Below are 24,743 nucleotides of genomic sequence, written 5' to 3'. Positions count from 1 at the left end.
GGTCTGTCACCCTCACCTTAACCTCCTTCCACCTATCGCATTTCCAACGCTCCTCCCCCCAAGTCCCTCCTCCCTACCTTTTATCTTAGCCTGCTTGGCACACTTTCCTCATTCCTGAAGAAGGGCTCATGCCCGAAACGTCGATTCTCCTGCTCCTTGGATGCTGCCTGACCTGCTGCACTTTTCCAGCAACACATTTTCAGCTCTGATCTCCAGCATCTGCAGTCATCACTTTCTCCTACTGTATGGCAGAGGAAAAGAAACATTACAGTAGAATATGCAGTTTCTCTGTACACTGACCTTCAATAGAGTTTCTTCATGGTTTGGATTTTCTGAATCATACTGATCTCTGCGGAGTCTTTCAACGTCTGCAATCAATCTTCTATATCCTACAATCTGTAGGAGACAGGCTTGCAGAGAAATCCCAAACCTTGACAGAATAAATTAGAAATTTCAGTTCATTTATATTGAGAAACAAATATTATTTACATATACTATTTATTTCCTTTGTTATGCCTTGGCAGAAATCAGTGCAATATTCTCTCTAGCTTGATGTTATGCTACATTGTGCCACCAATTTTGTCATGAGGTCACAAATGTGCTTCTTACATGTGACCCAGCTGCCTTCAGTGGCTTCAGTCGCCTTGACTGGCACTATTATTATGGCAGCGAGATCTTGATTTAAGATTTTAGTTCCCTCATAATTTCTTGTCCATCACAAATGAGGACAATTCTACATCAATTTGCCAGATGTCTCAAAGCTCAATGCAGTTGAATTTACCCCTCCATCCTCTTGAAGCAGAGGTACAGGATCTGACAGGAGAGTGAGATTAAAATGAAGCCAAAGTTTCAGTGGCCTTGCTTGCAGAAGGGAACACGTTCAGCCCAATAGCTAACCTGAGATTGCTATAAGCAGGTACATGCGGGAAAAGGGAACACTTGTATCGATTTAGCTTGGTGGCTAGTGATGCCCTTTGTGGTTCAGTTGGCCTTTAATATTTATCTTAAGTCACTTACACCGGTAGCACAGAGTCAAAAGACACCTCTAAAAGGGAATTAGACTTTGCTTCCAACAGTAACTGATTGGAAAAGCTTATTAATTAGATCAATTAATATATACAGATATATTCTATTCAACTGTTTATAATAACAGAGCTATAAATTCATTATTCCCCTCTTTCCCTTTCCACTTTTCTCTCTGTTCCTTTTACTTCCCTCCTCCTTCCATCCCTCCTCTCTCCTCCACCCACTCTCATCTTCCCAAATGCGTCCTCCACCTCCCCAATGTGCAATACTGTTTGAACATGGAAATTTAAATTGCTTTTGATTATCCGCATACAATGGCATGAGATTGACTAATACAATACTGCTTTTGAAACTATAAATCACTTATTAAACATTAAGTTTTTATCAAGAGTATTTTGAAAAAAAAGCCTCATCCTAAATTGGAGCTATGGGAAAATATCTGCCCCTTCAAGGCCACCATTAGCTTCTTTGGGTAACCATTCATTTTGTAAGATTGAGGTTGCATCATTTTCCAGTAAACAGATTTACTATGTTCATGTGAAAACAGAATTGGCATAAGTCCTTCAAAATTCATCCGCAAATTGAAGACTGCTTGCATGCAGTAAATTTTCATGTTCAGTGTTGAATAATTATGTTACGAAATTCAGACCTGGATAGATCCACTTTCTCTGAAAGTAATATTCAAAGACAGATTGCATGGAACTGGGTGCACAACAATTGTCAATGGTGTATATCATGCATGTGAATTTAAAGACTATAAGAAACAGAAACAGGAGTAGGCCATTTGGCCCCATAACCCTGCTCCACCATTCATTAGGATCATGACTGATGTGTCATTCCTTATCTCTACTCTCCTGTTACCCTTGATTCCCCTACTCATCAAGAATCTATTGCATCTTTAAATGTACACAAGGTGTGTGTCTGAGCAGTCTATAAGGAGTTCCAAGACTCTCAACCTTCAGTGAAGAAATTCCTCCTCGTCTCAGTCTTAAATTGGTGGTCTTACTTCTGAGGTTATACCCTTTGGTCCTAGACTCGCCCATGAGGGGAAGCATCCTCTCAACATTTTCCCTGTTAAGCCCCTTAAGAATCCTATACATTTCAATGAGACCACTTTCATTCTTCTAAACCAAATAGCATCCAAACCTGTTTAATCTTTGCTCATAAGGCAATCCCTCCATATTAGGGATCATCTTAATGAACCTTCTCTGGACTGCCTCCAATGAAATTATACATTTTCTTAAAACTGTTCACAGTACTCCACATGTGGTCTCACCAGCACCTTGTACAGTTGCAGTAAGACTTTCCTATTACCTCTATGACACTGTTAAAAGATCATTGAAAATTCACAATGTAAAATTTAAATTCCATTACTGTGGATTGGTATCATGATTAATATTTTTCAGTTGCATGATGTTATCGACTGTCCTTTCAACATCGTCTACATGGGTTGTCACAGCAGACTGGAGTAGCTGCCAGAAAGAAACAGAATAGATTGAACATGTACAACCAATAAGACACAAATTATTAGTCAAACAAAAAATACTTCAAAATTGATTAAACAAGCTATTGATTTTAGTGGGGTACAAATGTCAAAATTGAATGATTTTTCAAAATTAATGTTTATGCTGCCAGCTCGCATCAATTGTGAATAAAGATTTGACTAATAGAATAGAATTAAATATGACTCCTGGAGGAAGTGTGTTTAGTTGGGAACCCTAAGTCCGCTCCCCGTTCAGGAGACATTTTTGGGTTACTGGAAACTCTTTGGGGTAGATGTGACTTGTATAAGAAGGACGGGTTGCACCTGAATTGAAAGAGGACCAATTTCCTGGCAGGGAGATTCACTAGTGCTACTTGGGAGGCTTTAAAGTAGTGCGGGTGTGGTGGGACGGTGGATAACGGAGGCTGAGATAATTGAAAACAATAACAAGTCAAATGGTCAAGGCAGGCAACAGCAAAGTAGAGGACGAGGTTGGATTGATACATTAAAGCACATTTATTTCAATGCCATCACCAATAAGAGACAATCTAACCACAGTCCCTTGACATTCAATGATGTTACTGGTCTTGAATCCCTCACCATCAACATCCTGGGGGCGGGGATATCATTCACAAGAAACTCAACTCAACTCACCATATATACATAGTGGCTGCAAAAGCAGGTCAGAATCTAGGAATACTGCAGCAGTAACTCACCTCCTGACTCCTTAAAGCCCATCCACCATCAACAAGGTTCAAGTTAGGAGTGTGATGGAATATACCCCACTAGCCTGGATAAGTGCAGTTCCAACAATGCTCAAGAAGCTTTGAAACCTTCCAGGACAAAGCTGCCCATTCAGTCTACACCCACAAGCATCCCCTCTCTCCACTAGCGACACTCAGTAACAGCATGTGTACTATCTACAAGACGCACTGCAGAAATTCACCAAAGATTCTCAGACAGCACCTTCCAAATCCATGACCACTTCCAGCTAGAATGACAAGAACAGTAGATACATGGTATGACCACCACCGTCAATTTCTCTTCAAGTTACTCACCATCCTGACTTGGAAATATATCACCATTTCTTCAATGTTGCTGGGTCAAAATCCTAGAATTCCCTCCCTAATAGCATTGTGGGTCAACCCACAGCAGGTGGACTGCAGCTCACCACCACCTTCTCAAGGACAATTATGGACAGACAATAAATGTTGGCCAGCCAGCGAAGTGCACGTTCCACAAGTGAATAATAACAAAGAAGAGACCTGACAGGTAAGGCAGATGAACTTAGGGCATGGTTGGGAATATGGGACTGGGATATCACAGCTATTACACAAACGTGGCTCAGGAAAGGGCAAGACTGGCAGCTTAGTGTTCCAGGGTATAGATGCTATAAGAAAGATAGAAAGGGAAGTGAGAAAAGAGGGGTAAGTGGTGTATTTAGTTAGGGCAAACATTACGGCTGTACTTGGGGAGGATATTGCTGGGAGTGCATTCAGTGAACTTATTTGGGTGCAACTGAGAAATAAAAAAGGAATGATCACCTCATGGGATTGTATTATAGGCCCCCCAGTAGTCAGTAGGAAATTGAGGAGCAAATTTGTCAGGAGATTCAGATATCTGTAAGAATGATAGGGTTGTAATGATTGGGGATTTCAACTGTCCAAACATAGACTGGGACTGCCATAGAGTTAAGGGCTTGGATGGGGAGAAATTTGTTAAGTGTGTACAAAATTTTTTTTAAAATTCAGTATGTGGATGTACCTACCAGAGAAGGAGCAAAACTTAACCCTTCTCTTTGGAAATAAGGCAGGGCAAGTGACTGTGGTGTCAGTGGGGAGCACTTTGGGGCCAGTGATTCATAATTGTTAATTTTAAAATTGTAATGGAAAAGGATAGACCGGACCTAAAAGTTAAAGTTTAAATTGCAGTAAGGCCAATTTTGACAGTATTAGGTGGGAACTTTCAAAGGTTGATTGGAAGAGACTATTGACAGGTAAAGGGACGATCGAAAAGTTGGAGACCTTCAAAAATGAGATGAGTGTCCAGAGGCAGTATCTTCCTGTTATTGTGAAGGGCAAGGCTGGCAGGTGTAGAGAAAGCTGGATAATTAGAGAATTTAAGGCTCTAGTCAAGAAAAAGGAGGCATATGGCAGGTATAGACAGCTGGGATTGAATGAATCCCTCAAGAAGTATAAGGGCAGTAGGAGTATACTCAAGAGGGAAATGAGGAGGGCAAAAAGGAGCAATGAAGTAGCTTTGGCAAATAGGGTTAAGGAGAATCCAAAGAGATTCTACAAATACATTAGGTCAAAAGAGTAACCAGGGAGAGAATAGGGCTCCCAAAGATCAACAAGGCGGTCTATGTGTGGAACCACAGGAGATGGGTAAGATACTAAATAAGTATTTCGCATCAGTATTTACTGTGGAGTAGGATATGAAGATAGAGAACTTGGAGAATTGAAGAGTGATATTTTGAAAAGTGTCCATTTTAGAGAGGTGATGGTGCTGGACGTCTTAAAATGCATGGAAGTAGATAAATGCCTGGGACCTGATCAGGTGTATTCCAGAACTTTATGGGAAGCTAGGGAAGTAATTGCTGGGCTCTTTCCTAAGATATTAGTATCATCGTTAGCCATGGGTGAGGTGCTAGAAGACTGGAGGTTGGCTAATATGGTGCCACTATTTAAAAAAAGGTGGTAAGGAAAAGCCAGGGAATTATAGATCAGTGAACCAGACATCAATGATTGATAAGTTGTTGGTGATTCTGAGGGACAGAATCTATATGTATTTGGAAAGACAAGGACTGATTAGGGGTAGTCAGCATGGCTGTGTGCTTGAAGGTCTTGTCTCACTAACTTGATTGAGTTTTTTAAATAAGTAACAAAGAAAATTGATGAGGGCAGAGCAATGGACATTGTCAAATGGTCTTCGACAAGATTCTGTCGGTAGACTACTTAGGGAAATTAGATTACAAGAAATCCAGGGAGGACTAGCCGTTTGGATACAAGATTAGCTTGAAGGCAGGAGTCTGAGGGTGATGGTGGAGGGTTTTTTTGGATTAGAGGCCGCAAAGATCTGTGCTTGGTCCACTGCTTTTTGTTACCTACATAAATGATTTGTATGTAAATATAGGAGGAATGGTTCGTAAGTTTGCAGATGACACCAAACTTGGTGGTGAAGTGGCAGTGAAGAAGGTGATTTCAGAGTACAACTGGACCTTGATGGGCTGAGGAGTAACAGATGGGATTCAATTTAGATAAATGTGAGGTGTTGCATTTTGATTGGGCAAATCAGGGAGTTACAGGTAGACAGGGTACTGAAGGTGATGTTTGGTGCATTTGCCTTTATTAATCAGTGCATTGAGCATAGGAGTTGGGATGTCGTGTTGCGGTTATTAGAGGGCATTAGTCAGGCTGCTTTTGGAATACTACATTCAATTCTGGTCTCCCTGCTATAAGAAAGATGTTGTTAAACTTGAAAGGATGCAGAAAAAATTTACAAGAATGTTGCCAGGAATGGAGGGTTTGAGCTATTGAGAGTGGCTGAATACATTGGGACTATTTTCCCTGGAGCGGAGGCCGAGGGGTGACCTTACAGAGGTTTATAAAATCATTATGAGCACAGTTAGGGTGAATAGCCAAGATTTTCTTCCCAGGATAACGGAGTCCACGAGAGGGGAAAAATTTAAAAGGGACCTAAAGGACAACTTTTTCTTGCAGAGAGTGGTGCGTGTATAGAATTAGCTGCCAAAGGAAATGGACAAGGCGGGTACAATTACAACATTTAAAAGGATTCTGGATAGGCACACAAATAGGAAGGATCGAGAGAGATCTGGGCCAAATGTTAGCAAATGTGATTAGATTAAATTAGGATATCTGGTTGGCAGGAGCGAGTTGGACTGAAGAGTCAGTTTTCATGCTTTACAACTCTGTGACTCTATGCAGTGTCAAAATTTACTAAAAGATTCCAGCTATCTGACTAAGACTTTACTAACAGTATTTTCATTCACTAATTCTCTCAAAATTATTAATGTTTTGAAATTCTTGACCCATGGAATTTTGGAAAAGGCCACTTTCTGATGGGTGAATTTAACAATCAACTCCATCAATTAGAAAAAAAATGAATCTACCAGAGTTAATCGTTCACTAAACTGCCAAGTCTGTTTAGGTTTAGGTTCAGCCTGAAAGTATCCAGATAGGATAATCCAGCAAATTCATGTATAACAAGTATTAACAGTGTATGACAATAAATATGAGCAAACTGTAAGCAGAGATAAGATGGATTTGAGAGCATAAATACCAGTATAAATAAGAAAGCTAGCAAATAGGCAGCCAGCAAAGTGATAAATGAAGACCATATAAGTGATAGCATTTATCTCCTGTTATGTTGTTGCAATTTCTCTTAGCATATGTAAATATTTTTGATATAATCAAGGGGTCAAAAATCAACATTGTACAGTTTGGTACTTTAGGATGTTTCTCAGCACTAGATATAGCCCAGAACTTCATTCTAGATTCAGAATACAAGGTAGCAGAAAGAGCTGACACTGTAAAGTTAGAACTTTACAGTTTTAGATATTAAAGGACAGGAGCATGATAAAGTGGGATTGGGAGCAGTAGCAGGAACAAGAGGAAGGTCAGTGGGAACTGAGTATGGGAGAAGAAGCATGGTTAAAGTTCTTAAGAGCCACACAGGTAGGAAACAATCTTAAGTATATTGTCCTTATTTTATTAGCAACTTTAAAGTAAAATAACTTTAAGTAAATTGACTTTAAATGGGAACTCCCAATATGTAGTCCATGATAGACAGAAAATCACTGCTGGGGGAGTTTATTGCAACAGTTTAGTTGAGACATTAACGATGTTATGACTTTATTCCATTAAAATATTCACATGACCGAACTTCTTTTGCCTTTTTCAAAAACAATTAAGAGTGAAAAAACTCAGGAATGTTTGTGGATATTATTTAAAGGGACTTGTAGTGGGTATTAATAACAAACTATTGACTGAAAATGAAACTCACAGGATTGAAGCTGCATTACTAACTTGGTAAGCAAATTGTTTCCTGGCATTATACCAATGAGTAGGGACACTGGCAGGATGTGACCGGTGATGTCCCACCAGAATGTATGTCAGGGCCTCAACTAGTCATTGTATTCCTTAATAACTTAGATGGTCGGATTAAAAAAAAAACTTTGTATGACAAGACTAGGTGCTGTTCCAAGCATCATTGGAACATAGGAACAGGAATAGGCTAAGTAGCCTATTGACTCTATGCCATCATTCAGTAGCATGGTTTATCAAACACATTAATGCCTTTTACCCATCCGATTTCCATAATCCTTTGTGCTATTGTACTCAGTAAACAGTATATGTGACAGTGTAAACCTGCTAAGAGATACTGATCAATTAATTGAATAGAAAAGAAAACTGTGGAAAATGGATTTTAAAATGTGAGGTTATCTATTTAGGATCTAATAGCAATCTACATAGTATAATTTCTAAATAGTAGAAAGCTAGAAACAGAGGGGGTCCAAAAAGAGCTGATGAAATTTGGGTATGGTACAGGTATACAAATAGATTGTTTAAAACCAGAACTGGCACAGTGAGTAATCAGAAAAGCTAATGCAATATAACTTTCATAGCTAAAGGACAACATTATAAAGGGGATAGAAGTCACACTTAAGGTATACAAAGCATTGTTCAGACCTCACAAAGCAATCGGTATTGCACCTTAAGACTGATATATTGGCCTTGCAGCACAAATTTGAACATAGAAAGACAAAAAATAGGAGGACTAGGCCATTCAGCCCTTTGAGCCTGCTCTGCCATTTAATATGATCGTGGTTGATCATGCAACTCCAGACCCTGCTCTGACTTCCTACTCATACTCTTACAAATTAATAATTATGGATGGAATGCTAAAATATTTTACTTACTTCATTCCTGGACGACTTTAATGACGCCTCTGGAAAGAAAATAAAGAAATCAAGTTATTCTACAAAGCAATTAGTGTAGTTACAACTCATGCTGAGCTGGAATGTAGAGCCCAAGTTTCACAGCACTTAGATTAGACTGCCTTTCATTTTATTATCCATGTTTAGTAACATATTTGCTTTAATCTGCTCTCATGCTTTCATTGCAATTTATACTTACATTTTCAAAACTCACATTTTCTTGTAACACTCAAACTAGATTAATTTTACAATCAAAATTTTAGAACGCTGTTGCTGCTGGATTTGATTTGACCATGGAAGCACTGTCTTCCTTCTCTTAATACTTGCCAACTTAACAGACCCAACAAGAAAGCCAAGTTGATTGCCATTATTTATGCAAAACACTAATATTAGAATTTAATTTAAATTCAATGCACGTTATAAAATAAGTTTTCGGTCATCACAAATTCAGGTGCGCCTACTTCTATATCCCAGATTCCTTTGCACAGCTTTGTGTGATCTCAGTCATTTGACAATCACCGGCACATTACAGTCATAGATATTCTGTTCAGACAGATATTTCAGGTTGTCACTGTGCCAGAAGACTTGCCAAGTAGGAAGAGTTAGCAGGGAGAAAGTGAGGACTGCAGATGCTGGAGACTAGAGTTGAAAAGTGTGGTGCTGGAAAAACACAGCAGGCCAGGCAGCATCTGAGGAGCAGGAGAATAGACGTTTTGGGCATAAGCCCTTCTTCATGAATGAGGCTGGTGTGCCAAGCGGGCTAAGATAAAAGGTAGGGGGGAGGGAATTTGGGGGAGGGGCTCTGGGAATACGATAGGTGGAAGGAGGTGAGGGTGAGGGTGATAGGCCGGAGAGGGGGTGGGGGCGGAGAGGTCGGAAAAAAGATTGCAGGTCAAGAGGGCGGTGCTGAATCCGAGGGTTGGGACTGAGATAAGGTGGGGAGAGAGGAAATGAGGAAGCTGGAGAAATCTACATTCATCCCATGTGGTTGGAGGGTTCCTAGGCAGAAGATGAGGCGCTTTTCCTCAAGGCATCATATGGCCAGGGTCTGGTGATGGAGGAGGCCAAGGACTTGCATGTCTTTGGGTGGAGAGGGAGGGGGAATTAAAGTGTTCAGTCACGGGGCGGTTGGGTTGGTTGGTGCGGGTGTCCCAGAGGTGTTCCCTGAAACGTTCCGCAAGTAGGCGGCCTGTCTCCCCAATGTAGAGAAGACCACATCGGGTGCACCGGATACAGTAAATGATGTGTGTGGAGGTGCAGGTGAATTTGCAACGGATATGAAAGGATCCATTGGGGCCTTGGAGGGAGGTGAGGGGGGAGGTGTGGGCACAAGTAGGAAGAGTTAGCAGCCAACTTTCATAAACGAAGCTCTCTTAGACAAGGGACATAATGGATTATATTTATGATGTTATAGGCCTTGTACACAAAGTGTTTTAGTTGGATTGATGAAGAAGATTTCCAAGGAATTCTTCAGAGGTTTTCCTCATTTTCAACTAACCTTTATCAAAGATTCCTAGAAACCTTAGAATAACAAAACTAACACAGGGATTTTTTGTTGTAGAATTAATTATAAAAAAAGTGACAGGTATTGTACGCAGGCATAATTTAATGATATATTACCTGTTTTAACTTCCACTCAAATCTACAGTTTTAGCCATGATTTTCAGATGAGAGAGTTCTTCATCATCACACAGCCCATTTTAAACAGCCAGTGACAGATGGTGTCATGCAAGATTGCTGTTTTGCACATTCACTGCTGCCTAGTGTGTATGGCAAAATTTGTAAATCTTAAAATCCGAGTGTTTTTTCCTTTTTCAAATAGGTTTAGCAAGATAGCAAAAAAAACTTTCCTGAAAAAAACGTTTCAAACATTATTCAAAAGTACAAACTTTTTTTGCAATTTCTGTATACGCTTCTGCAATTTTAAATGCTCTTGACTGAAAACACATGGAGCAAACAGATCATTCATTGCACTTCATTCCAGGTCTATTTATTAGTCTTCTTCAAATGCAATTTGTCCTGCCACTAGAGCTGGATCATTTTTGAAAATGAAAAATGATGACACAATAAGCTTAAAAATATTGAATATTTGAGAAATTCTGTTGTTTATTTTTATGATTTATTCTTTCCCCCATCAAATTTGGTGTATTACATTCAATAAATTGATTAAAGTAGTGTCAAGACATTATAGGGAGAACAATGTGGGCATAAATATATAAACCTAAGAAATATTAGTAGGCTATTTAGTACATTGAGCTTGCTCTGCCATTCAACATTATCGTGTCTAATTTTCTATCTCAATGACACACGCCTGCTCTCTCCACATGCCCTTTGACACTTTTCAGCTAATTTCTCTGAAACATATTCAGTGACTTCACCTCCACAGCTTTTTGTAGTAGAGAATTCCACAAATTCACCAACATTAGTGAGGACATTTTATCTTGTCGCAGTATGAAATGGCCTACCACGTATCCTGAGACCATAAATCCTTGTTCTGAATCACCCAGCATCCATCATGTCGACCAGCCAGAGTTTTGTCTGTTTTAAAACAAACCCCTCTCACTCTTCCAAACTCAAGTGAATACAGGCCCAGTTGACCCAACTCTCCTCATTCAACAAACCTATGTCCCAGGAGTCAGTCTGGTGTAGATTCATTTCACTCCTCCTACGGCAAATATATATCTTAACTTTGGTAAGGAGACTAAACTGTACATAATACTCTAGGTATGGTCTCACCAAGACCCTGTATAACTGCAGTAAAGCATCCTTGTTCTAGTACTCAAACCCTCTTGCAATGACATTCACCATACCATTTGCTTTCCCAACTGCTTGGGAACATGGATATCTAGATCCCTCTGTCTATTGAAATTTCCCAAACTATCACCATTTAACTTATACTCTGACATTGTTTTTCCTACCAAGTGAACAATTTCACATTTATCCATTAGTGTATGCAATAGCCACACATTTGCTCACTTAACTTGCTGAAATCACTATGAAGGCCCTTTGGGTGGCATGGTGGCTCAGTGATTAGTACTATTGCCTCAAACTCCCAGGGTACCTTAGATTGATTCCACCCTCAGGCGACTGTCTGTGTGGAGATTGCACATGCTCCCCATGCCTGCCTGGGATTCCTTCGGTTTCCTCCCACAGTCCAAAGATGTGCAGGTTAGGTGGATTTGCCATGAGAAATGCAGAGTTACGGGGATAGGATGGGATATTCTTTGGAGGGTTGGTGCAGTCTCTTCTGCACTGTAGAGATTCCATATATTCTACATATGTCCTCCTCACCACACAATTTCAATTCCACATAGTTATGTATTTTTAGCAAATTTGGCAGTATTACATTTGATTGCCACATGAAATAACATTGATTTAAACTGTGAATATCTGGGGCTGATTCATCTGGTACTCCACTTGTCACTACCTTCCACTCCAAAAAACCAAATTTATTCCTACTTTATTTCCAGTCTGTTAACCAATTCTCAAACCATGCCAATCCTAAACACTTTGACTTTGCATCCTGACTTTTTCTGCGAGTTTATCAAAAGCTTTCTGAAAATCCAAATACACCACACTAGTTCTCTCTCATCTTCTTCTAGTTATGTCCTCAAAAATCTCCAGTACATTTGTCAAAATTAATTTCCCTTTCATAAATCCACAGTGACTGTGTGTAATTGTGTTCTATTTTCTAAGTGTCATTGAAATTATTTTCTCTACTGATGACGTTAGGCACATCATGCTGTAATTCCTTATTTTCCCCTCCCTCTTTTTTTTTTAAAAATAGTGCAGTTACATTTGCCAGCTTCCAGTCTGTCAGGACTGTTTCAGAATGTATAGAACATTGGAAGGTGACAACCTTCTTTTAGTATCTTAAATGTAGATTATCAGGGCCTGGGGATTTATCAGCTAATAGTCCCATCAGTTTCACGAGCACTTTATTTTTTATGATACTAATCTCCTTGAATTCCTCCTCCCCATAGACTCTTGTTTCCCTAGCTTTTCTGGAAAAGCATATCTTCTTCTGGAAAGCACTAAATTAGTTGTTTAACTGCTCTGCCATTTCCTTGCTCTCTGCTATTAATTATCCTGTTTTAGATCTTCAAGGACGTCCATCTCTGAAGAGTCATACTGATCTCAAAACATTAACTCTGTTTCTCCCTCCGCAGATGACCTGCTAAGTTTCTCCTGCATTCAATGTTTGTTTCAGACTGCCGACATCTGCGGTAGTTTGCTTTTATTTAGGGCTACATTTGTCTTCATTAATCTTTTTCTTTTTATATATTTATAAAAGCGGACTCGAAGAGCTATATTTCTTGTACTCCTCTTCATCAACCTCTTGTTTCTCCTTTCCTGAATTCTAAAATGCATCCAGACCTCAGACTTGTCACTTTCTCTAGCAACGTGGGCTTTGTCTTTGGATTTAAGTCCATCTTTTATTTCTTTTGTAAGCAAGAGTTCAGCAACTTTTCCTGTGGTGGACAACAGTTGCAAAGTGAACATTTGATCCTTAGTATTAGCCATTGTCTATCAAATATCATGTCTGTTTCCACATCCATCAAAGTTTTACCTGCACATCCACTAATATCATTTATTGTATCCGTTGCTCCTGATGCGGTCTACTCTACATTGGGGAGACTGGGCGCCTCCAGCAGAGTGCTTTAGGGAACATCTCCGGGACACCCGCACCAATCAACCACACCGCCCCAAACATTTCAACTCCCCCTCCCACTCTGCCAAGGACATGGAGGTCCTGGGCCTCCTTCACCGCCGCTCCCTCACCACCAAACGCCTGGAGGAAGAACGCCTCATCTTCCACCTCGGAACACTTCAACCTCAGGGCATCAATGTGGACTTCAACACTTTCCTCATTTCCCCTTCCCCCACCTCACCCTAGTTCCAAACTTCAAGCTCAGCACTGTCCCCATGACTTTTCCGGACTTGTCCTACCTGCCTATCTTCTTTTCCACCTATCCACTCCACCCTCTCCTCCCTGACCTATCACCTTCATCCCCTCCCCCTCTCACCTATTGTACTCTATGCTACTTTCTCCCCACCCCCACCCTCCTCTAGCTTATCTCTCCACGCTTCAGGCTCTCTGCCTTTATTCCTGATGAAGGGCTTTTGCCCGAAACGTCGATTTCGCTGTTTCTTGGATGCTGCCTGAACAGCTGTGCTCTTCCAGCACCACTAATCCAGAATCTGGTTTCCAGCATCTGCAGTCCAGCATCTGCAGACATTGTTTTTACCTCACTAAACTAACCCAGTCTGTTGTAACCACCTCATCCCTCATACCTTCTTAGCTTCCGTTACTTTGGTGTACTGCTCCGGTTTTGGATTGACTACTTCACTTTCTATCTCATTCACAATTCTAATGTTATAGCCACGTTTCCTAATTTGCATCCACCCTCTCCTCCCTGACCTATCACCTTCATCCTCTCCCCCTCTCACCTATTGTACTCTATGCTACTTTCTCCCCACCCCCACCCTCCTCTAGCTTATCTCTCCACGCTTCAGGCTCTCTGCCTTTATTCCTGATGAAGGGCTTTTGCCCGAAACGTCGATTTCGCTGTTTCTTGGATGCTGCCTGAACAGCTGTGCTCTTCCAGCACCACTAATCCAGAATCTGGTTTCCAGCATCTGCAGTCATTGTTTTTACCTCACTAAACTAACCCAGTCTGTTGTAACCACCTCATCCCTCATACCTTCTTAGCTTCCGTTACTTTGGTGTACTGCTCCGGTTTTGGATTGACTACTTCACTTTCTATCTCATTCACAATTCTAATGTTATAGCCATGTTTCCTAATTTGCATTCAAAATATCAACTTAGCAAGTCACATATTTGTCAAAAATATCTGCAGAGAACCTGATCTATTTTTTGTTCAAGATTGTCACTGTGCATTGGTCAGTGTAAAATTACTGCAAGTAGCTTACTGGGGAACACATAAGGACCAGGAATTCAGCAAGATGGCCAAATGTGAAGAGATTGCAACAGCACCTTTAAGAGAAAAGGTGAACTATTAAAAGAAATGGCAGTTCAGAGCAGCAGGTGGCATTTTGCAGAACGAACATCAGCATAAAACTAACATTTGGAAGATTTTCAGTGTGAAAACCCATACAGGGCTACATAAAATTGTGTCCCTCAAATCTCTGTGTACTTTTCCTTGGTTGCAGGTAAAGACCATTTTAACTTACACACACAATGGCTACCTGCCAATTTGTACCTGTAGACAGATGACAATTTTTTTTTACATGCATTAGGTAATCAAAGCATACAATTAGTTGAGATTTAAAAGACAATAGTGGAGTCCAGCTGGATTTTACAACTTAAAAATTCCTTTTATATGAGGTTTCCTTATCAGAAGGGAGGCACTATGTGGTAGCAATGTTTTCACAATGGAAAATGCAAAGCATAACTCAGCTGCAAAAAAACCAAGATACTTCGGGGGGGTGAGAGAGACATTATTCATGAACAAACATGACTTCAGAACAAATGGAGGTGACAGTGTCTTTTGTCTCAGTTAACAAATGCTAACTAGTAGAAAGGGAAAAAAAATCTTTGAAACCTACCTATTTTCAATGTCCTTTGAGCTCCAGGTTTCCTGCTGTAGCAGATTCTCTGCAGCTCACATTTACCTGTTATTTTTCTGAGGATAAACTTGAGAAATCTCCACAGACACTTGCAGTAAACGTATAGACATAGCTGAACCAGCATTCTGCAGTCAAGCAATAAAAACAAGTAGTGAATTCAAGAGTAGTTCCAGAGAAGAGATACTTCCATTCAATAAATGCAACATTTAGTCAACAAGTTAAAAGAACTTGGATGTTAACCTATGCTGAAGTCAGTTCTTTTTTGGTGTTTTCAAACAAAAGAACACATATTAGAAATTGAAAAAAGAATTATTTGCAATCTACATTAGAGCCCTTTTTCCAGCAAAACTGGGAGTGCCCTGGTGTGGTGTAGCTAAAGTTTACAGAACATGGTCACCAAATCTGTTTCTCTTCCCTTTCATATAACATAGTCAGCAGCTAAGCTGATACCAGGCTCATCAGAGTTAGGGTTGCAACTCTGTTTTGACGATTCTACAGGTTTCATCACCATCTCCAGTTTTAATATCACTGCACCAGTTGTTCTGCATTTTACCACCATCTCTAGTAACTGTGTTTGTATAAGTCTACAAATAGGTTGAAAAATACAATTGTTACGACACAGGGTAAACCCCCACCCCCACTAATTTAAACCATCAACACAAAAGATTTACACCATGCTCTTCCAGATTTACCAATCTGTGAAAATTTGAGAGGCAAAGAACTATCCCAAAAGTCACTATATAAAGTAAAAATTAACAACTTTATTTTTTAAAAGTATAACTGAGAATAATTAATTAACAACTATTTATAACTCCTTTCTCTAATCTATCTTTTACCTTTCCCTCCACAATACTGATCTGATAAAAAAATCCCGATTACAATTTAACCAAAATAAAAATCACATTTCAAAACCAGTCAGCTTGCAGAGCGTCCTCTGTATTTTCCTCTGTCTTCTTTTCTTCTTAGGGATTCTGTTTCACGTGTCGTTGATAGATAAAGGCACCTTTAGGAGAGCTGTTCTGCGGGCAGTCTGTATATGTTGGTGGCTTGGCAGTTCTCCCTCAACTGTTCAATTTTTCCTGGTTTTATATCCCAAAGCATTGGATCATTTAATTGGTTTGAATATTGTCAAAATACTAAATTCAAACTTGATTGGAGTTCGGTATCTTGCGGCATAATTTAAATTGGTTGGTTGAAATTAAAATTGCTTTGTATCCAGCTAACCCAACTAATCTAGCTGTTCGACCAAATGTGACATTTTAAATTTTCTGGTACTATGTACTCCTCTAAACCCTTGCTAGCTTTTCCACTCTCTTAAAGGTACAGTGCCCCTTACACCTTCATAACAATGTTTTTCCTCCTGATTTGCCAACAATATCGTCCAGAACATTAACCTGTAATTCCTAGAAGTGCCACGATGATCAGTGAAGATTGACAATCTGACCACAACTCTCAGTATGATGGAAACAACAATTCTCTAAGTGAGGATCAAGCATTAGACAACATTGCTCCTACGTCACGTTTCATCTTGTTTAGTTTTTCTTGTCATGATCCCTTCACCGTCCAATGACTTTCCCTTATTCCTTCCCAAATGACTTAGAATTGTAGAAAGCTCGTGACTGGTCCTCTGACCACTGTCCATACCCAACAGCTAAAACATTGGGACACACATGACAAGAGCTCACAAAATACTTTTATTTATATTCTCTCTCTTGATAAAAACAGCTGGACTCCATATTTAACCAACTGATAGTAAGGCAGCCAAGTTTAACCAACTGGTCCAGGAATATTATGTTATAACACACCTCTGGAACAAATGGAACTAAACTGAGGCCTCCCAGCTTAGATGTGGAGACATAATCACAGTACTACAACAGCCCCAAATAAGGTTAAGTACAAAATAGGAAAAACAAATACATCAGGTGTTAATGTGGCATCTTTTTAAAAAAATCCTGGAAATGAAAGCAAAGTCAAGTACAGAAGAAAATATTAAATCGTTGGTAGTGTTGGTTATACAGAGTTGAAAATCGAAATCTCGAGGCAACACATATTTGTCAAGGTGACCTTAAGAACAACCAAATGACATAATGAGTTAAATTTAGGATTGAAAACTTATCTTTAATAGAACAAGGTAAAGAAGCAGAAATTGTGTCCACTGACAGGCGGGTAGGTAACTAGGTGGGCACAAACTTAAGGTATTGACAAAAGAACTACAGGAGAGGCTGTTTTTAGTGTAGCAAGTTGTTGTGATCTATATTACATTTTCCAGAAATGGATTCAATAGGAACTTTATTAAATAGAATACATACTCTGAACGTAAGTAATTGCAGAAATACAGGAAAAAGAAATTGGGGAATGTGACTATTTAGACGATGCCTGAATTGGGTGGAACAGGCACGTAATGATTCTTAGAATGAAAAAGACCATTTAAACGTCTGTTTGGACTAGTTGGTTATATTTCACATTACCCAGTATTCACATTCTAAGCATTATAGGGGTGGCACGTGGCTTACAGGGTGAGATGCTTTTTGGAGGTTTGGTGTGGACTTTTTAGGCTGAATGGCCTGCTTTCACACTGTAGGGATTCTGTGGATCTCTTCCACCTTTAGGCCATAATCTTTTATTCAGGGCCAGGGTAAGTATATTTAAGTGAACCTTCAGCCTGCTTCTCTAACCAACTAACTTTGGAAAATGAATTACTCTCAGGCAATTGTTATCCCAGTCCACTGTTCTGCAGCACAATGTTCCCTCTGCACGAATCACCAGATTCAAGCATTCTGCTCTTGTACTCCTCACAAAATTGCAACATCCATATCAACACAAGATCTTTGACTGGATGAAAATAAGGCACCGGCATTTTTGATTAACCAGCATCAATTATTCCCCACGTATATAAAACAGACAAACCACTTCATTTTAAATTAACCTTTAATGCATTCATGTTATTTGACGACATACACTAGAAATTTGACCTTACAAAAATACACTGATGTACTTAGCATTTATTTCATTTGCAATTTTTGTAATTCACATTGGTGATACAAATATTCAATTGACAAATAACTTATGTGACCTTTTCAATGATAAATGAGATGCTTGTGTTCCAATAAACTCTGCTATTGTTGTAAAGCAGCGTTTTGAGACAAATTGAATTGCTGTAGCAAAGGTTTCTCATTGCAAAGATCATGGAAGCAGAGACCTTGATTATTCTTAAGGCAGAGGTAAAAAAGGAATGTGGGTGTGAAAAGTTGTTGGGGTATGCAGGAAATGCTAATTTGAGATTATAATTGGATCAGCTATGATCTTATTGATTGGTGGCACAGGCTGGAGGTAATGAATAGCCTACTCCTGCTATGAATTCATATATGTATATGGAAGGCCACATTTGATTTGAAAATAGCAAAAATAACTCCTCTATTCAAGGATAAAGGGAGACAGAAAGCAAAAAACTCTGACCAGTCAGGAAGGTTGTCTATGCGATTGTGAGAAGATTTGTAGCTCAGGTTGTATGTTTGCTTGTTGAGCTGGTAGATTTATTCTCAGGCATTGTCACCATGCTAGGTAACATCAGTGACGAAAGGTGCAGTACTGAAAGAGCACAGCTGGTTTCGAGCATGAGCTCAGGAATGATGAAGAGCTCATGCTTGAACCGTCAACTCTCCTCCTCCTCAGATGCTGCCTGACCGGTTGTGCTTTTCCAGCACCATACTTTTCGAGTCTGATCTCCAGCATCTGCAGTCCTCACTTTATCCTAACATCAGTGAGCCTCCGATGAAGCGCTGGTGTTCTGTCCCTCTTGCTATTGTGTGTCTTGGTCTGTTATGGTAGGTGATATCACTTTCCGTTCGTTTTCTGAGAGATTGGTAAATGTGGTCCATTTGTTTGTTAATGGTGTTCCGGTTTGAATGCCAGGCCTCTAGGAATTCACATGGGTGTCTTTGTTTAGCCTGTCCCAAGATGGATGTATTCTCCTAGTCGAACTGATGTCCCTCATCGTCTGTATGTATGGATACCAGTGATAGTTGGTTATGTCTTTTGGTGGCTAGTTGGTGCTCATGTATCAAGGTGGCAGGTTTCCTGCCTGTCTATCCAATGTATTGTTCGTTGCAGTCCTTGCAGGATATTTTATATGTGATCTTCATTCTGTTGGTTGTTGGTACAGGATCCATTAAATTAAACAGGATCTGTTTCAGTATGGTGGTAGGTTTGTGGGCTACCGTGATGCCTAGGAGCTGGACAAGTGTGGTTGTCATCTCCGAGATGTCTTTAATGTATGGCAGGGTAGCTAGAATTGCTGAGTCTGTTGGGTCCTCTTGTTTAGATATGTTGTGTAGGAATCGGCAGACTGCGCTTATCGGGTATCCATTGTTCCTGAATATGTTGTACAGGTGTTATTCCTCGGCCTCTCCTAGTTCCTGGGTGCTGCAGTGTGATGTGGGTCATTTAAATAATGTCTTGATGCAGTTCCGTTTGAGTGTTGGGATGATTGCTCCTATAGTTGAGTATCTGGTCAGTGTGTGTGGCTTTCCTTTAAACACTGGTCTGCAGCTCTCCATTGGCTTCGCGTACTACCATGATGTCTCGGAAGAGGAGTCTGTTGTTGTTCTCTTCCACTTAGGTGAACTTTATACCAGAAAGGATGTTGTTTATTCGTTTGCAGATTTCTTCTAATTTGTTGCGTTTTGTGCTGACAAAGGTGTCATCCACATAGCAGACCCAAAGCTTGGGCTGCTATGTGGATGACAGAGGTTGTACGGGGTTGGGGGGAGTCGGTGGTGTTGTCTGGGTTTGGGGGAATGGTGGTGGCGTGGTACAGGGTTGGGGAGGACAGTGGCGGCGTTGGACAGGGTTTGGGGGTGGTTCATTCTAACCTCTGCATGACTGCTTCTGCTAAGAGTCCTGATACTGGTGATCCCATAGGCGTCCACCGACTTCTTTGTAGGTCTTGTTGTTGAACGTGAAGTGAGATGTGAGGCATAGGTAGTTTGAGGAAGCCATCAGGTGTTTGTGTCCTGGGTTTGTCCATCAGTGAGGCCAGTGTTTCTTTGGCTACGGTGACGTTTATTGATGTGAATAGAGCATCACCCTGCCTGCCCTATCCCCCACTCTCTCCAACACTGGTTCCCTTACTCCCCACCCTGCCCACCCCCAAACCCTGTCCAACGCCGCCACTGTCCCCCCCAACCCTGTACAACGCCGCCACCATTCCCCCAAACCCAGACAACATCACCGACTCCCTAAACCCCGCCACTGACCCTCCCCCAACCCCGTACAACGCCACCACCGTCCCCCCCAACCCCGTACAATGCCCGCCACTGTCCCCCCCAACTCCGTACAACGCCGCCCCAGACCCCCTCGCCCTGTACAACGCCGCCACCTTCCCCCCCCACTCCAACCCCATGCAACATGCCCCGTACAACACCACCTCTGTCCCCCCACCCCCCCAAACAACACCGCCACCCCCCTACCCCCAACTCTAACTCTGCCCAACACTGCCTCCTCCCCCCACCCCTTCCTGCCCTCCAAAACCCCGTCCAACACCGCCCCCTGCCCCCCACCCCTTCCTGGCTCCCAAACCCCGTTCAACAACGCCCACTGCCCCCCCCATCCTTTCCTGCCCCCAAACCCTGTCCAACACTGCCCCCGCCCCCACCCCTTCCTATTGAGACCTTGAGATCTCCTTGGGTAATCTGATATTCGGATAATTGATATTTAAGGTTCCTCTGTATTGTAGGAGAAAGTGAGGACTGCAGATGCTGGAGATCAGAGTTGAAAATGTGTTGCTGGAAAAGCGCAGCAGGTCAGGCAGCATCCAAGGAACAGGAGAATCGACGTTTCTGGCATAAGCCTGAAGAAGGGCTGAAGAAGGGCTTATGCCCGAAACGTCGATTCTCCTGTTCCCTGGATGCTGCCTGGCCTGCTGCGCTTTTCCAGCAACACATCCTCTGTATTGTATTCAGTTCAGGATGATGGTCATGTGCCCTTTGTCTGCCGGTAGGATTATGATATTTCTGTCTTTCCTGAGTGCTTCCAGAGCTTTCCTTTCCAATGTGTTGAGGGTGTTCCTTTCTTTTTTTTCTGCTTAGTGTTGGTGCTACTGTCTGTCTGATGGCCTGCTGGATTTCTTTCGTAAGTCTTTTAGGGTGGATTCCAGTGTTGCTAGGAAGTCATTTTGGTCCAAGTCCCTGTGGTTGACGTTCAACCCTCGCACTAGGATGGCCTTTTCTGTGTCTGAGAGTGGTCAATCTGACAGGTTCTTTATCCAAGTCTCTGAATTGTCTGTGTTTTTGCTGTGCGTAAACTTGGCCAGTTTTTCTTGTAGGGCTAGTCTTTTCTTTGTCTTGGTCCGCTGTTGTTTAATGTTGATAGCCCGTTCTAGCTTGTCCATTCATGGTCAGTTGTGTTTGTGCACAGAGTTTTATTGGACAGACATGTAGCAAACTAGCCACCAAAAGACATGACCAACTATCACTAGTATCCATACATATAGATGAAGAGAAACACCAGTTCGACTGGGACAATATACCCATTCCAGGGACAGGCTAGACGAAGACATGCATGGGAATTCCTAGAGGCGTGGCATTCAAACCAGAACTCCATTAACAAACATATCAATTTGGACCCCATTTACCAACCTCTCAGAAAGAGAACGGGAAGTAATATCACCCACCATAACAGAGCAAGACACACAAATCGCAAGTTGGATAGAACACCAGCACTTCCTTGGAGGCTCACTGATGATGTGACCTATCATGTTGATGAAATGTCGGAAAAGAAATCTACCAGCTCAGCGAGCAAATGGACAACCCAAAGGTTGTCTATGGAGAGAATGGTGGTGATGATATTGGAGCACTGTAGCAGCTGAGGGCCTGGAGCAGTACGATCAGCGGGCTGGGACAGCCAGTGATCAGCAGGCCACAGCAGAGCGGAGCAGAGGGGGAAGGCCGGCGGTTTGGGGAGGAGCAGAGGAGGATGGCCAGTGGGTTTGGGTGGAGCAGAGTGGAGTGGGATGGCAGACTGGGGCCTGGTGGGGGTTAGCCTTTCATGGACAGCAGTTAGCAGCTTGCAAGCCCAGTTGAGGTCGGCCCAGTGTGATGGAAAGCCTCCAGCGTGGAGCAACTGCAGGCTGTAGAAGGACTGTGATGTTTATCTTTTAACTTTATTTCTTTATTTTGATAATATATACAATGAAGAACAGTAATGTAGAACTTTTAGCTTTTTTCTTTATTTCTATTTTTGTACCTAATCTATTTTAGTATCTAAGATTTGTAACTAGGTAGCACCTAAGATAGCACCACGTGTGGAGACGTTGTACACCTGTCATTGTTGGTCTGTACTTGAGTACACGTGACAATAAAACCTAATTCTAATTCTAAATGCAAATCCAAATATTTAAATATTATGAGGGCTTCTGCCTCTCCACCCTTTCAGGCAGAAGATTCCAGATTCCCACCATCTTCTGGGTGAAAACATATTTCTTCACATCTCCTCTTAACCTCCTGCTCCTTTTAATAAATTATTGTCCCCAGCCATTGATCCTGCCACCAAAAAGAAACATCTCTTACTGTCTAAATCCCTCATAATTCTTATACATCTCTATCATGTCCCCCTCTCAGTCTCCTCAGCTCCAAGGAAACCAAACCCAGTCTATTCAATTGCTCTTCATAACTAAAACTAGTAAATCTTCTCTGTACACTCTCCAATACTCTCATATCCCACCTTCAATTTGGATTCCAGAACTGTACAAAATACTCTAGCTATACTTTAAACTTTTTATCCAATTCCAGCATAATCTCCCTGTTCTCCAATTCTATGCCTTGTCTAATACAGGAAAGTATTCCATATGCCTTTTTAACCACTTGATCTATCTGAACTGCGTCCTTAGGTCCATTTGATCCTCTGTGCTTCCCTTGCCTTGCTTGTCCTAATCAAGTGTGCCACTGATCAGCCCATCTATTACTGTAATCTAAGGCCATCCTCCTCACTATTTACCACACCAATAATTTTCATATCCTCTGCGAGCTGACTGGTCATCCTTCCTATGTTCATGTCTAAATCATTTACCTATGTACCACAAACAGCAAGGCTCCAATAATGATCTCCCCCATTGGAAACAGGTTTCCAGTTAGAAAAAACACATTTCAACCATCATTGTCTGCTTCCTGCCCCTCAGCCAATTTTGGCTCCAATCAGCCAAATTTCCTTGGATTCCATTGGGGTCTTACCTTTGCTATTGGTCTCCCATGTGGCACCTTATCAAAAGCCTAGCTAAAGTCTAAAACATTTTGCCCTAATCTACACACCTGGTCACTTCTTCGAAAAATTAAATCAAGTTGGTCAGGCATGACCTCCCCTTAATGAAACCATGTTGACTGCTCTTGATTAATCCCTCTCCAAGTGAGGATTATTTCTGTCCCTCAGAATTTCTTCCAATAGTCCCCTCACTACCAAAGTTGATCGATTTATCCTTACTCTTCTCCTGTGAGGTAACCAGTCCTTTATGTATGCTAACAGGTCAATTTTGCTTGATGCAATGCGGCTTTCTAAATGTTCTGCTATGTCCTTAATGATGGAGTCCAACATTGTCCCAATAACAGATGTTAGGTTAGCAGGTTTATAGTTCTCTGTCTCATGTTCCCCACTTGGGGTATTCCATTTGATTTTTATGAATCTGCTGGGAGTTTCCAGAAGCTCCTAACTTTTTGTATTTTATCAATGCATTTATTATCAATTTTTATACTCCTGGCTGTCAATCTATTTTCTCCTGTTTTTGTAAGCTATCCATTGCCGGAATCTATTACACCACCCCTCCCCCCCCCAACCATCCAATCTTCTGGTCAGTCATTAATACTCACAGTATTGTAAGCTTTTTCTTTTTCTTGGAGTCTTTGTCGATGAAATATAACTTTAAGTTGAATATTTAATAAACTATCATAAATTTTAACCTTATTTTCCTAATGCATTGTTGCAACTCTACCTTCATACTTTTGCAATTATCTCTATGTTTAAAACTTGTTTCAAACCCAAGTTTCTCATACTTAAACAAAGTTTCAACTATCATGTTATGATTACTCTTCGCTAGAGGATTCATCGCTATGAGATTATTTATTAATCCAGTATGTAGTGAATTATTTATTACCAAATCTAAACTAGTCTGTTTGCCCTGGTTCTTTCTACAATATATTGTTCCAAGAAAATGACTCAAATACACTCAACTTACTCTCAAGGCTGGGCTTGCTAACTTAATTTGACTAGTCTGCAAGGATTAAAAGTTGCCAAAGATTATTGCAGTACCTTTTTATTTAATAAGGTACATTACATCTTGATTTACATCTTTTCCTATACTGGAGCTATTTTTAAGGAACTTATGGTTTATTGCCAGTGGCTTACTTCCATTGATATTTATTTCCCCAACCAAATTGATTCCACACCTTTATCCTCTAAATAAAAAGCATTAATTACCACAGGGCTGCACATATTCTTTAGTAACAGGACTACTCCAATTCCTTTTCCCTTCTGCTTATATTTTCTGAAGTATCAGTTTGTAGCCTTTGTCAACTTGCAATTAGCTTTCTGTAATGACCATCAGATCATTGTAATTGATTCTTGTTAACACCATCAATTCCAATATCAACACAAATTCACAGTGTATTCAGATTAAAAAGATTTTAATATAGACTTTTT

At 40.9% G+C, this 24,743-nt stretch overlaps 1 protein-coding gene across 2 annotated transcripts in view; it reads right to left on the bottom strand.

Annotated features, from left to right (window-relative positions):
- elmod1 (ELMO/CED-12 domain containing 1) overlaps positions 1 to 24,743 on the bottom strand; it is a 76,957-nt gene that overhangs the window by 49,747 nt on the left and 2,467 nt on the right. For both annotated transcript variants that reach the window (XM_043691835.2, XM_043691836.2), the window contains exons 2-5: positions 15,039 to 15,184; positions 8,451 to 8,479; positions 2,401 to 2,498; positions 301 to 430 (exon numbers count right to left, since the gene is read on the bottom strand). In XM_043691835.2, the coding sequence (XP_043547770.1) occupies positions 301 to 430; positions 2,401 to 2,498; positions 8,451 to 8,479; positions 15,039 to 15,183 (402 nt within the window). In that variant the 5' untranslated portion in view covers position 15,184. The remainder of the gene's footprint in view (positions 1 to 300; positions 431 to 2,400; positions 2,499 to 8,450; positions 8,480 to 15,038; positions 15,185 to 24,743) is intronic.

This window comes from Chiloscyllium plagiosum, unplaced genomic scaffold (genome assembly GCF_037043375.1).
Source record: "Chiloscyllium plagiosum isolate Xiang-an unplaced genomic scaffold, Cpla_swu_hap1 HiC_scaffold_6, whole genome shotgun sequence".
Lineage (NCBI taxonomy): Eukaryota > Metazoa > Chordata > Chondrichthyes > Orectolobiformes > Hemiscylliidae > Chiloscyllium > Chiloscyllium plagiosum.
Note: the sequence above shows the minus strand (reverse complement) of the source record. Positions and strands in the feature narration are given on the sequence as shown.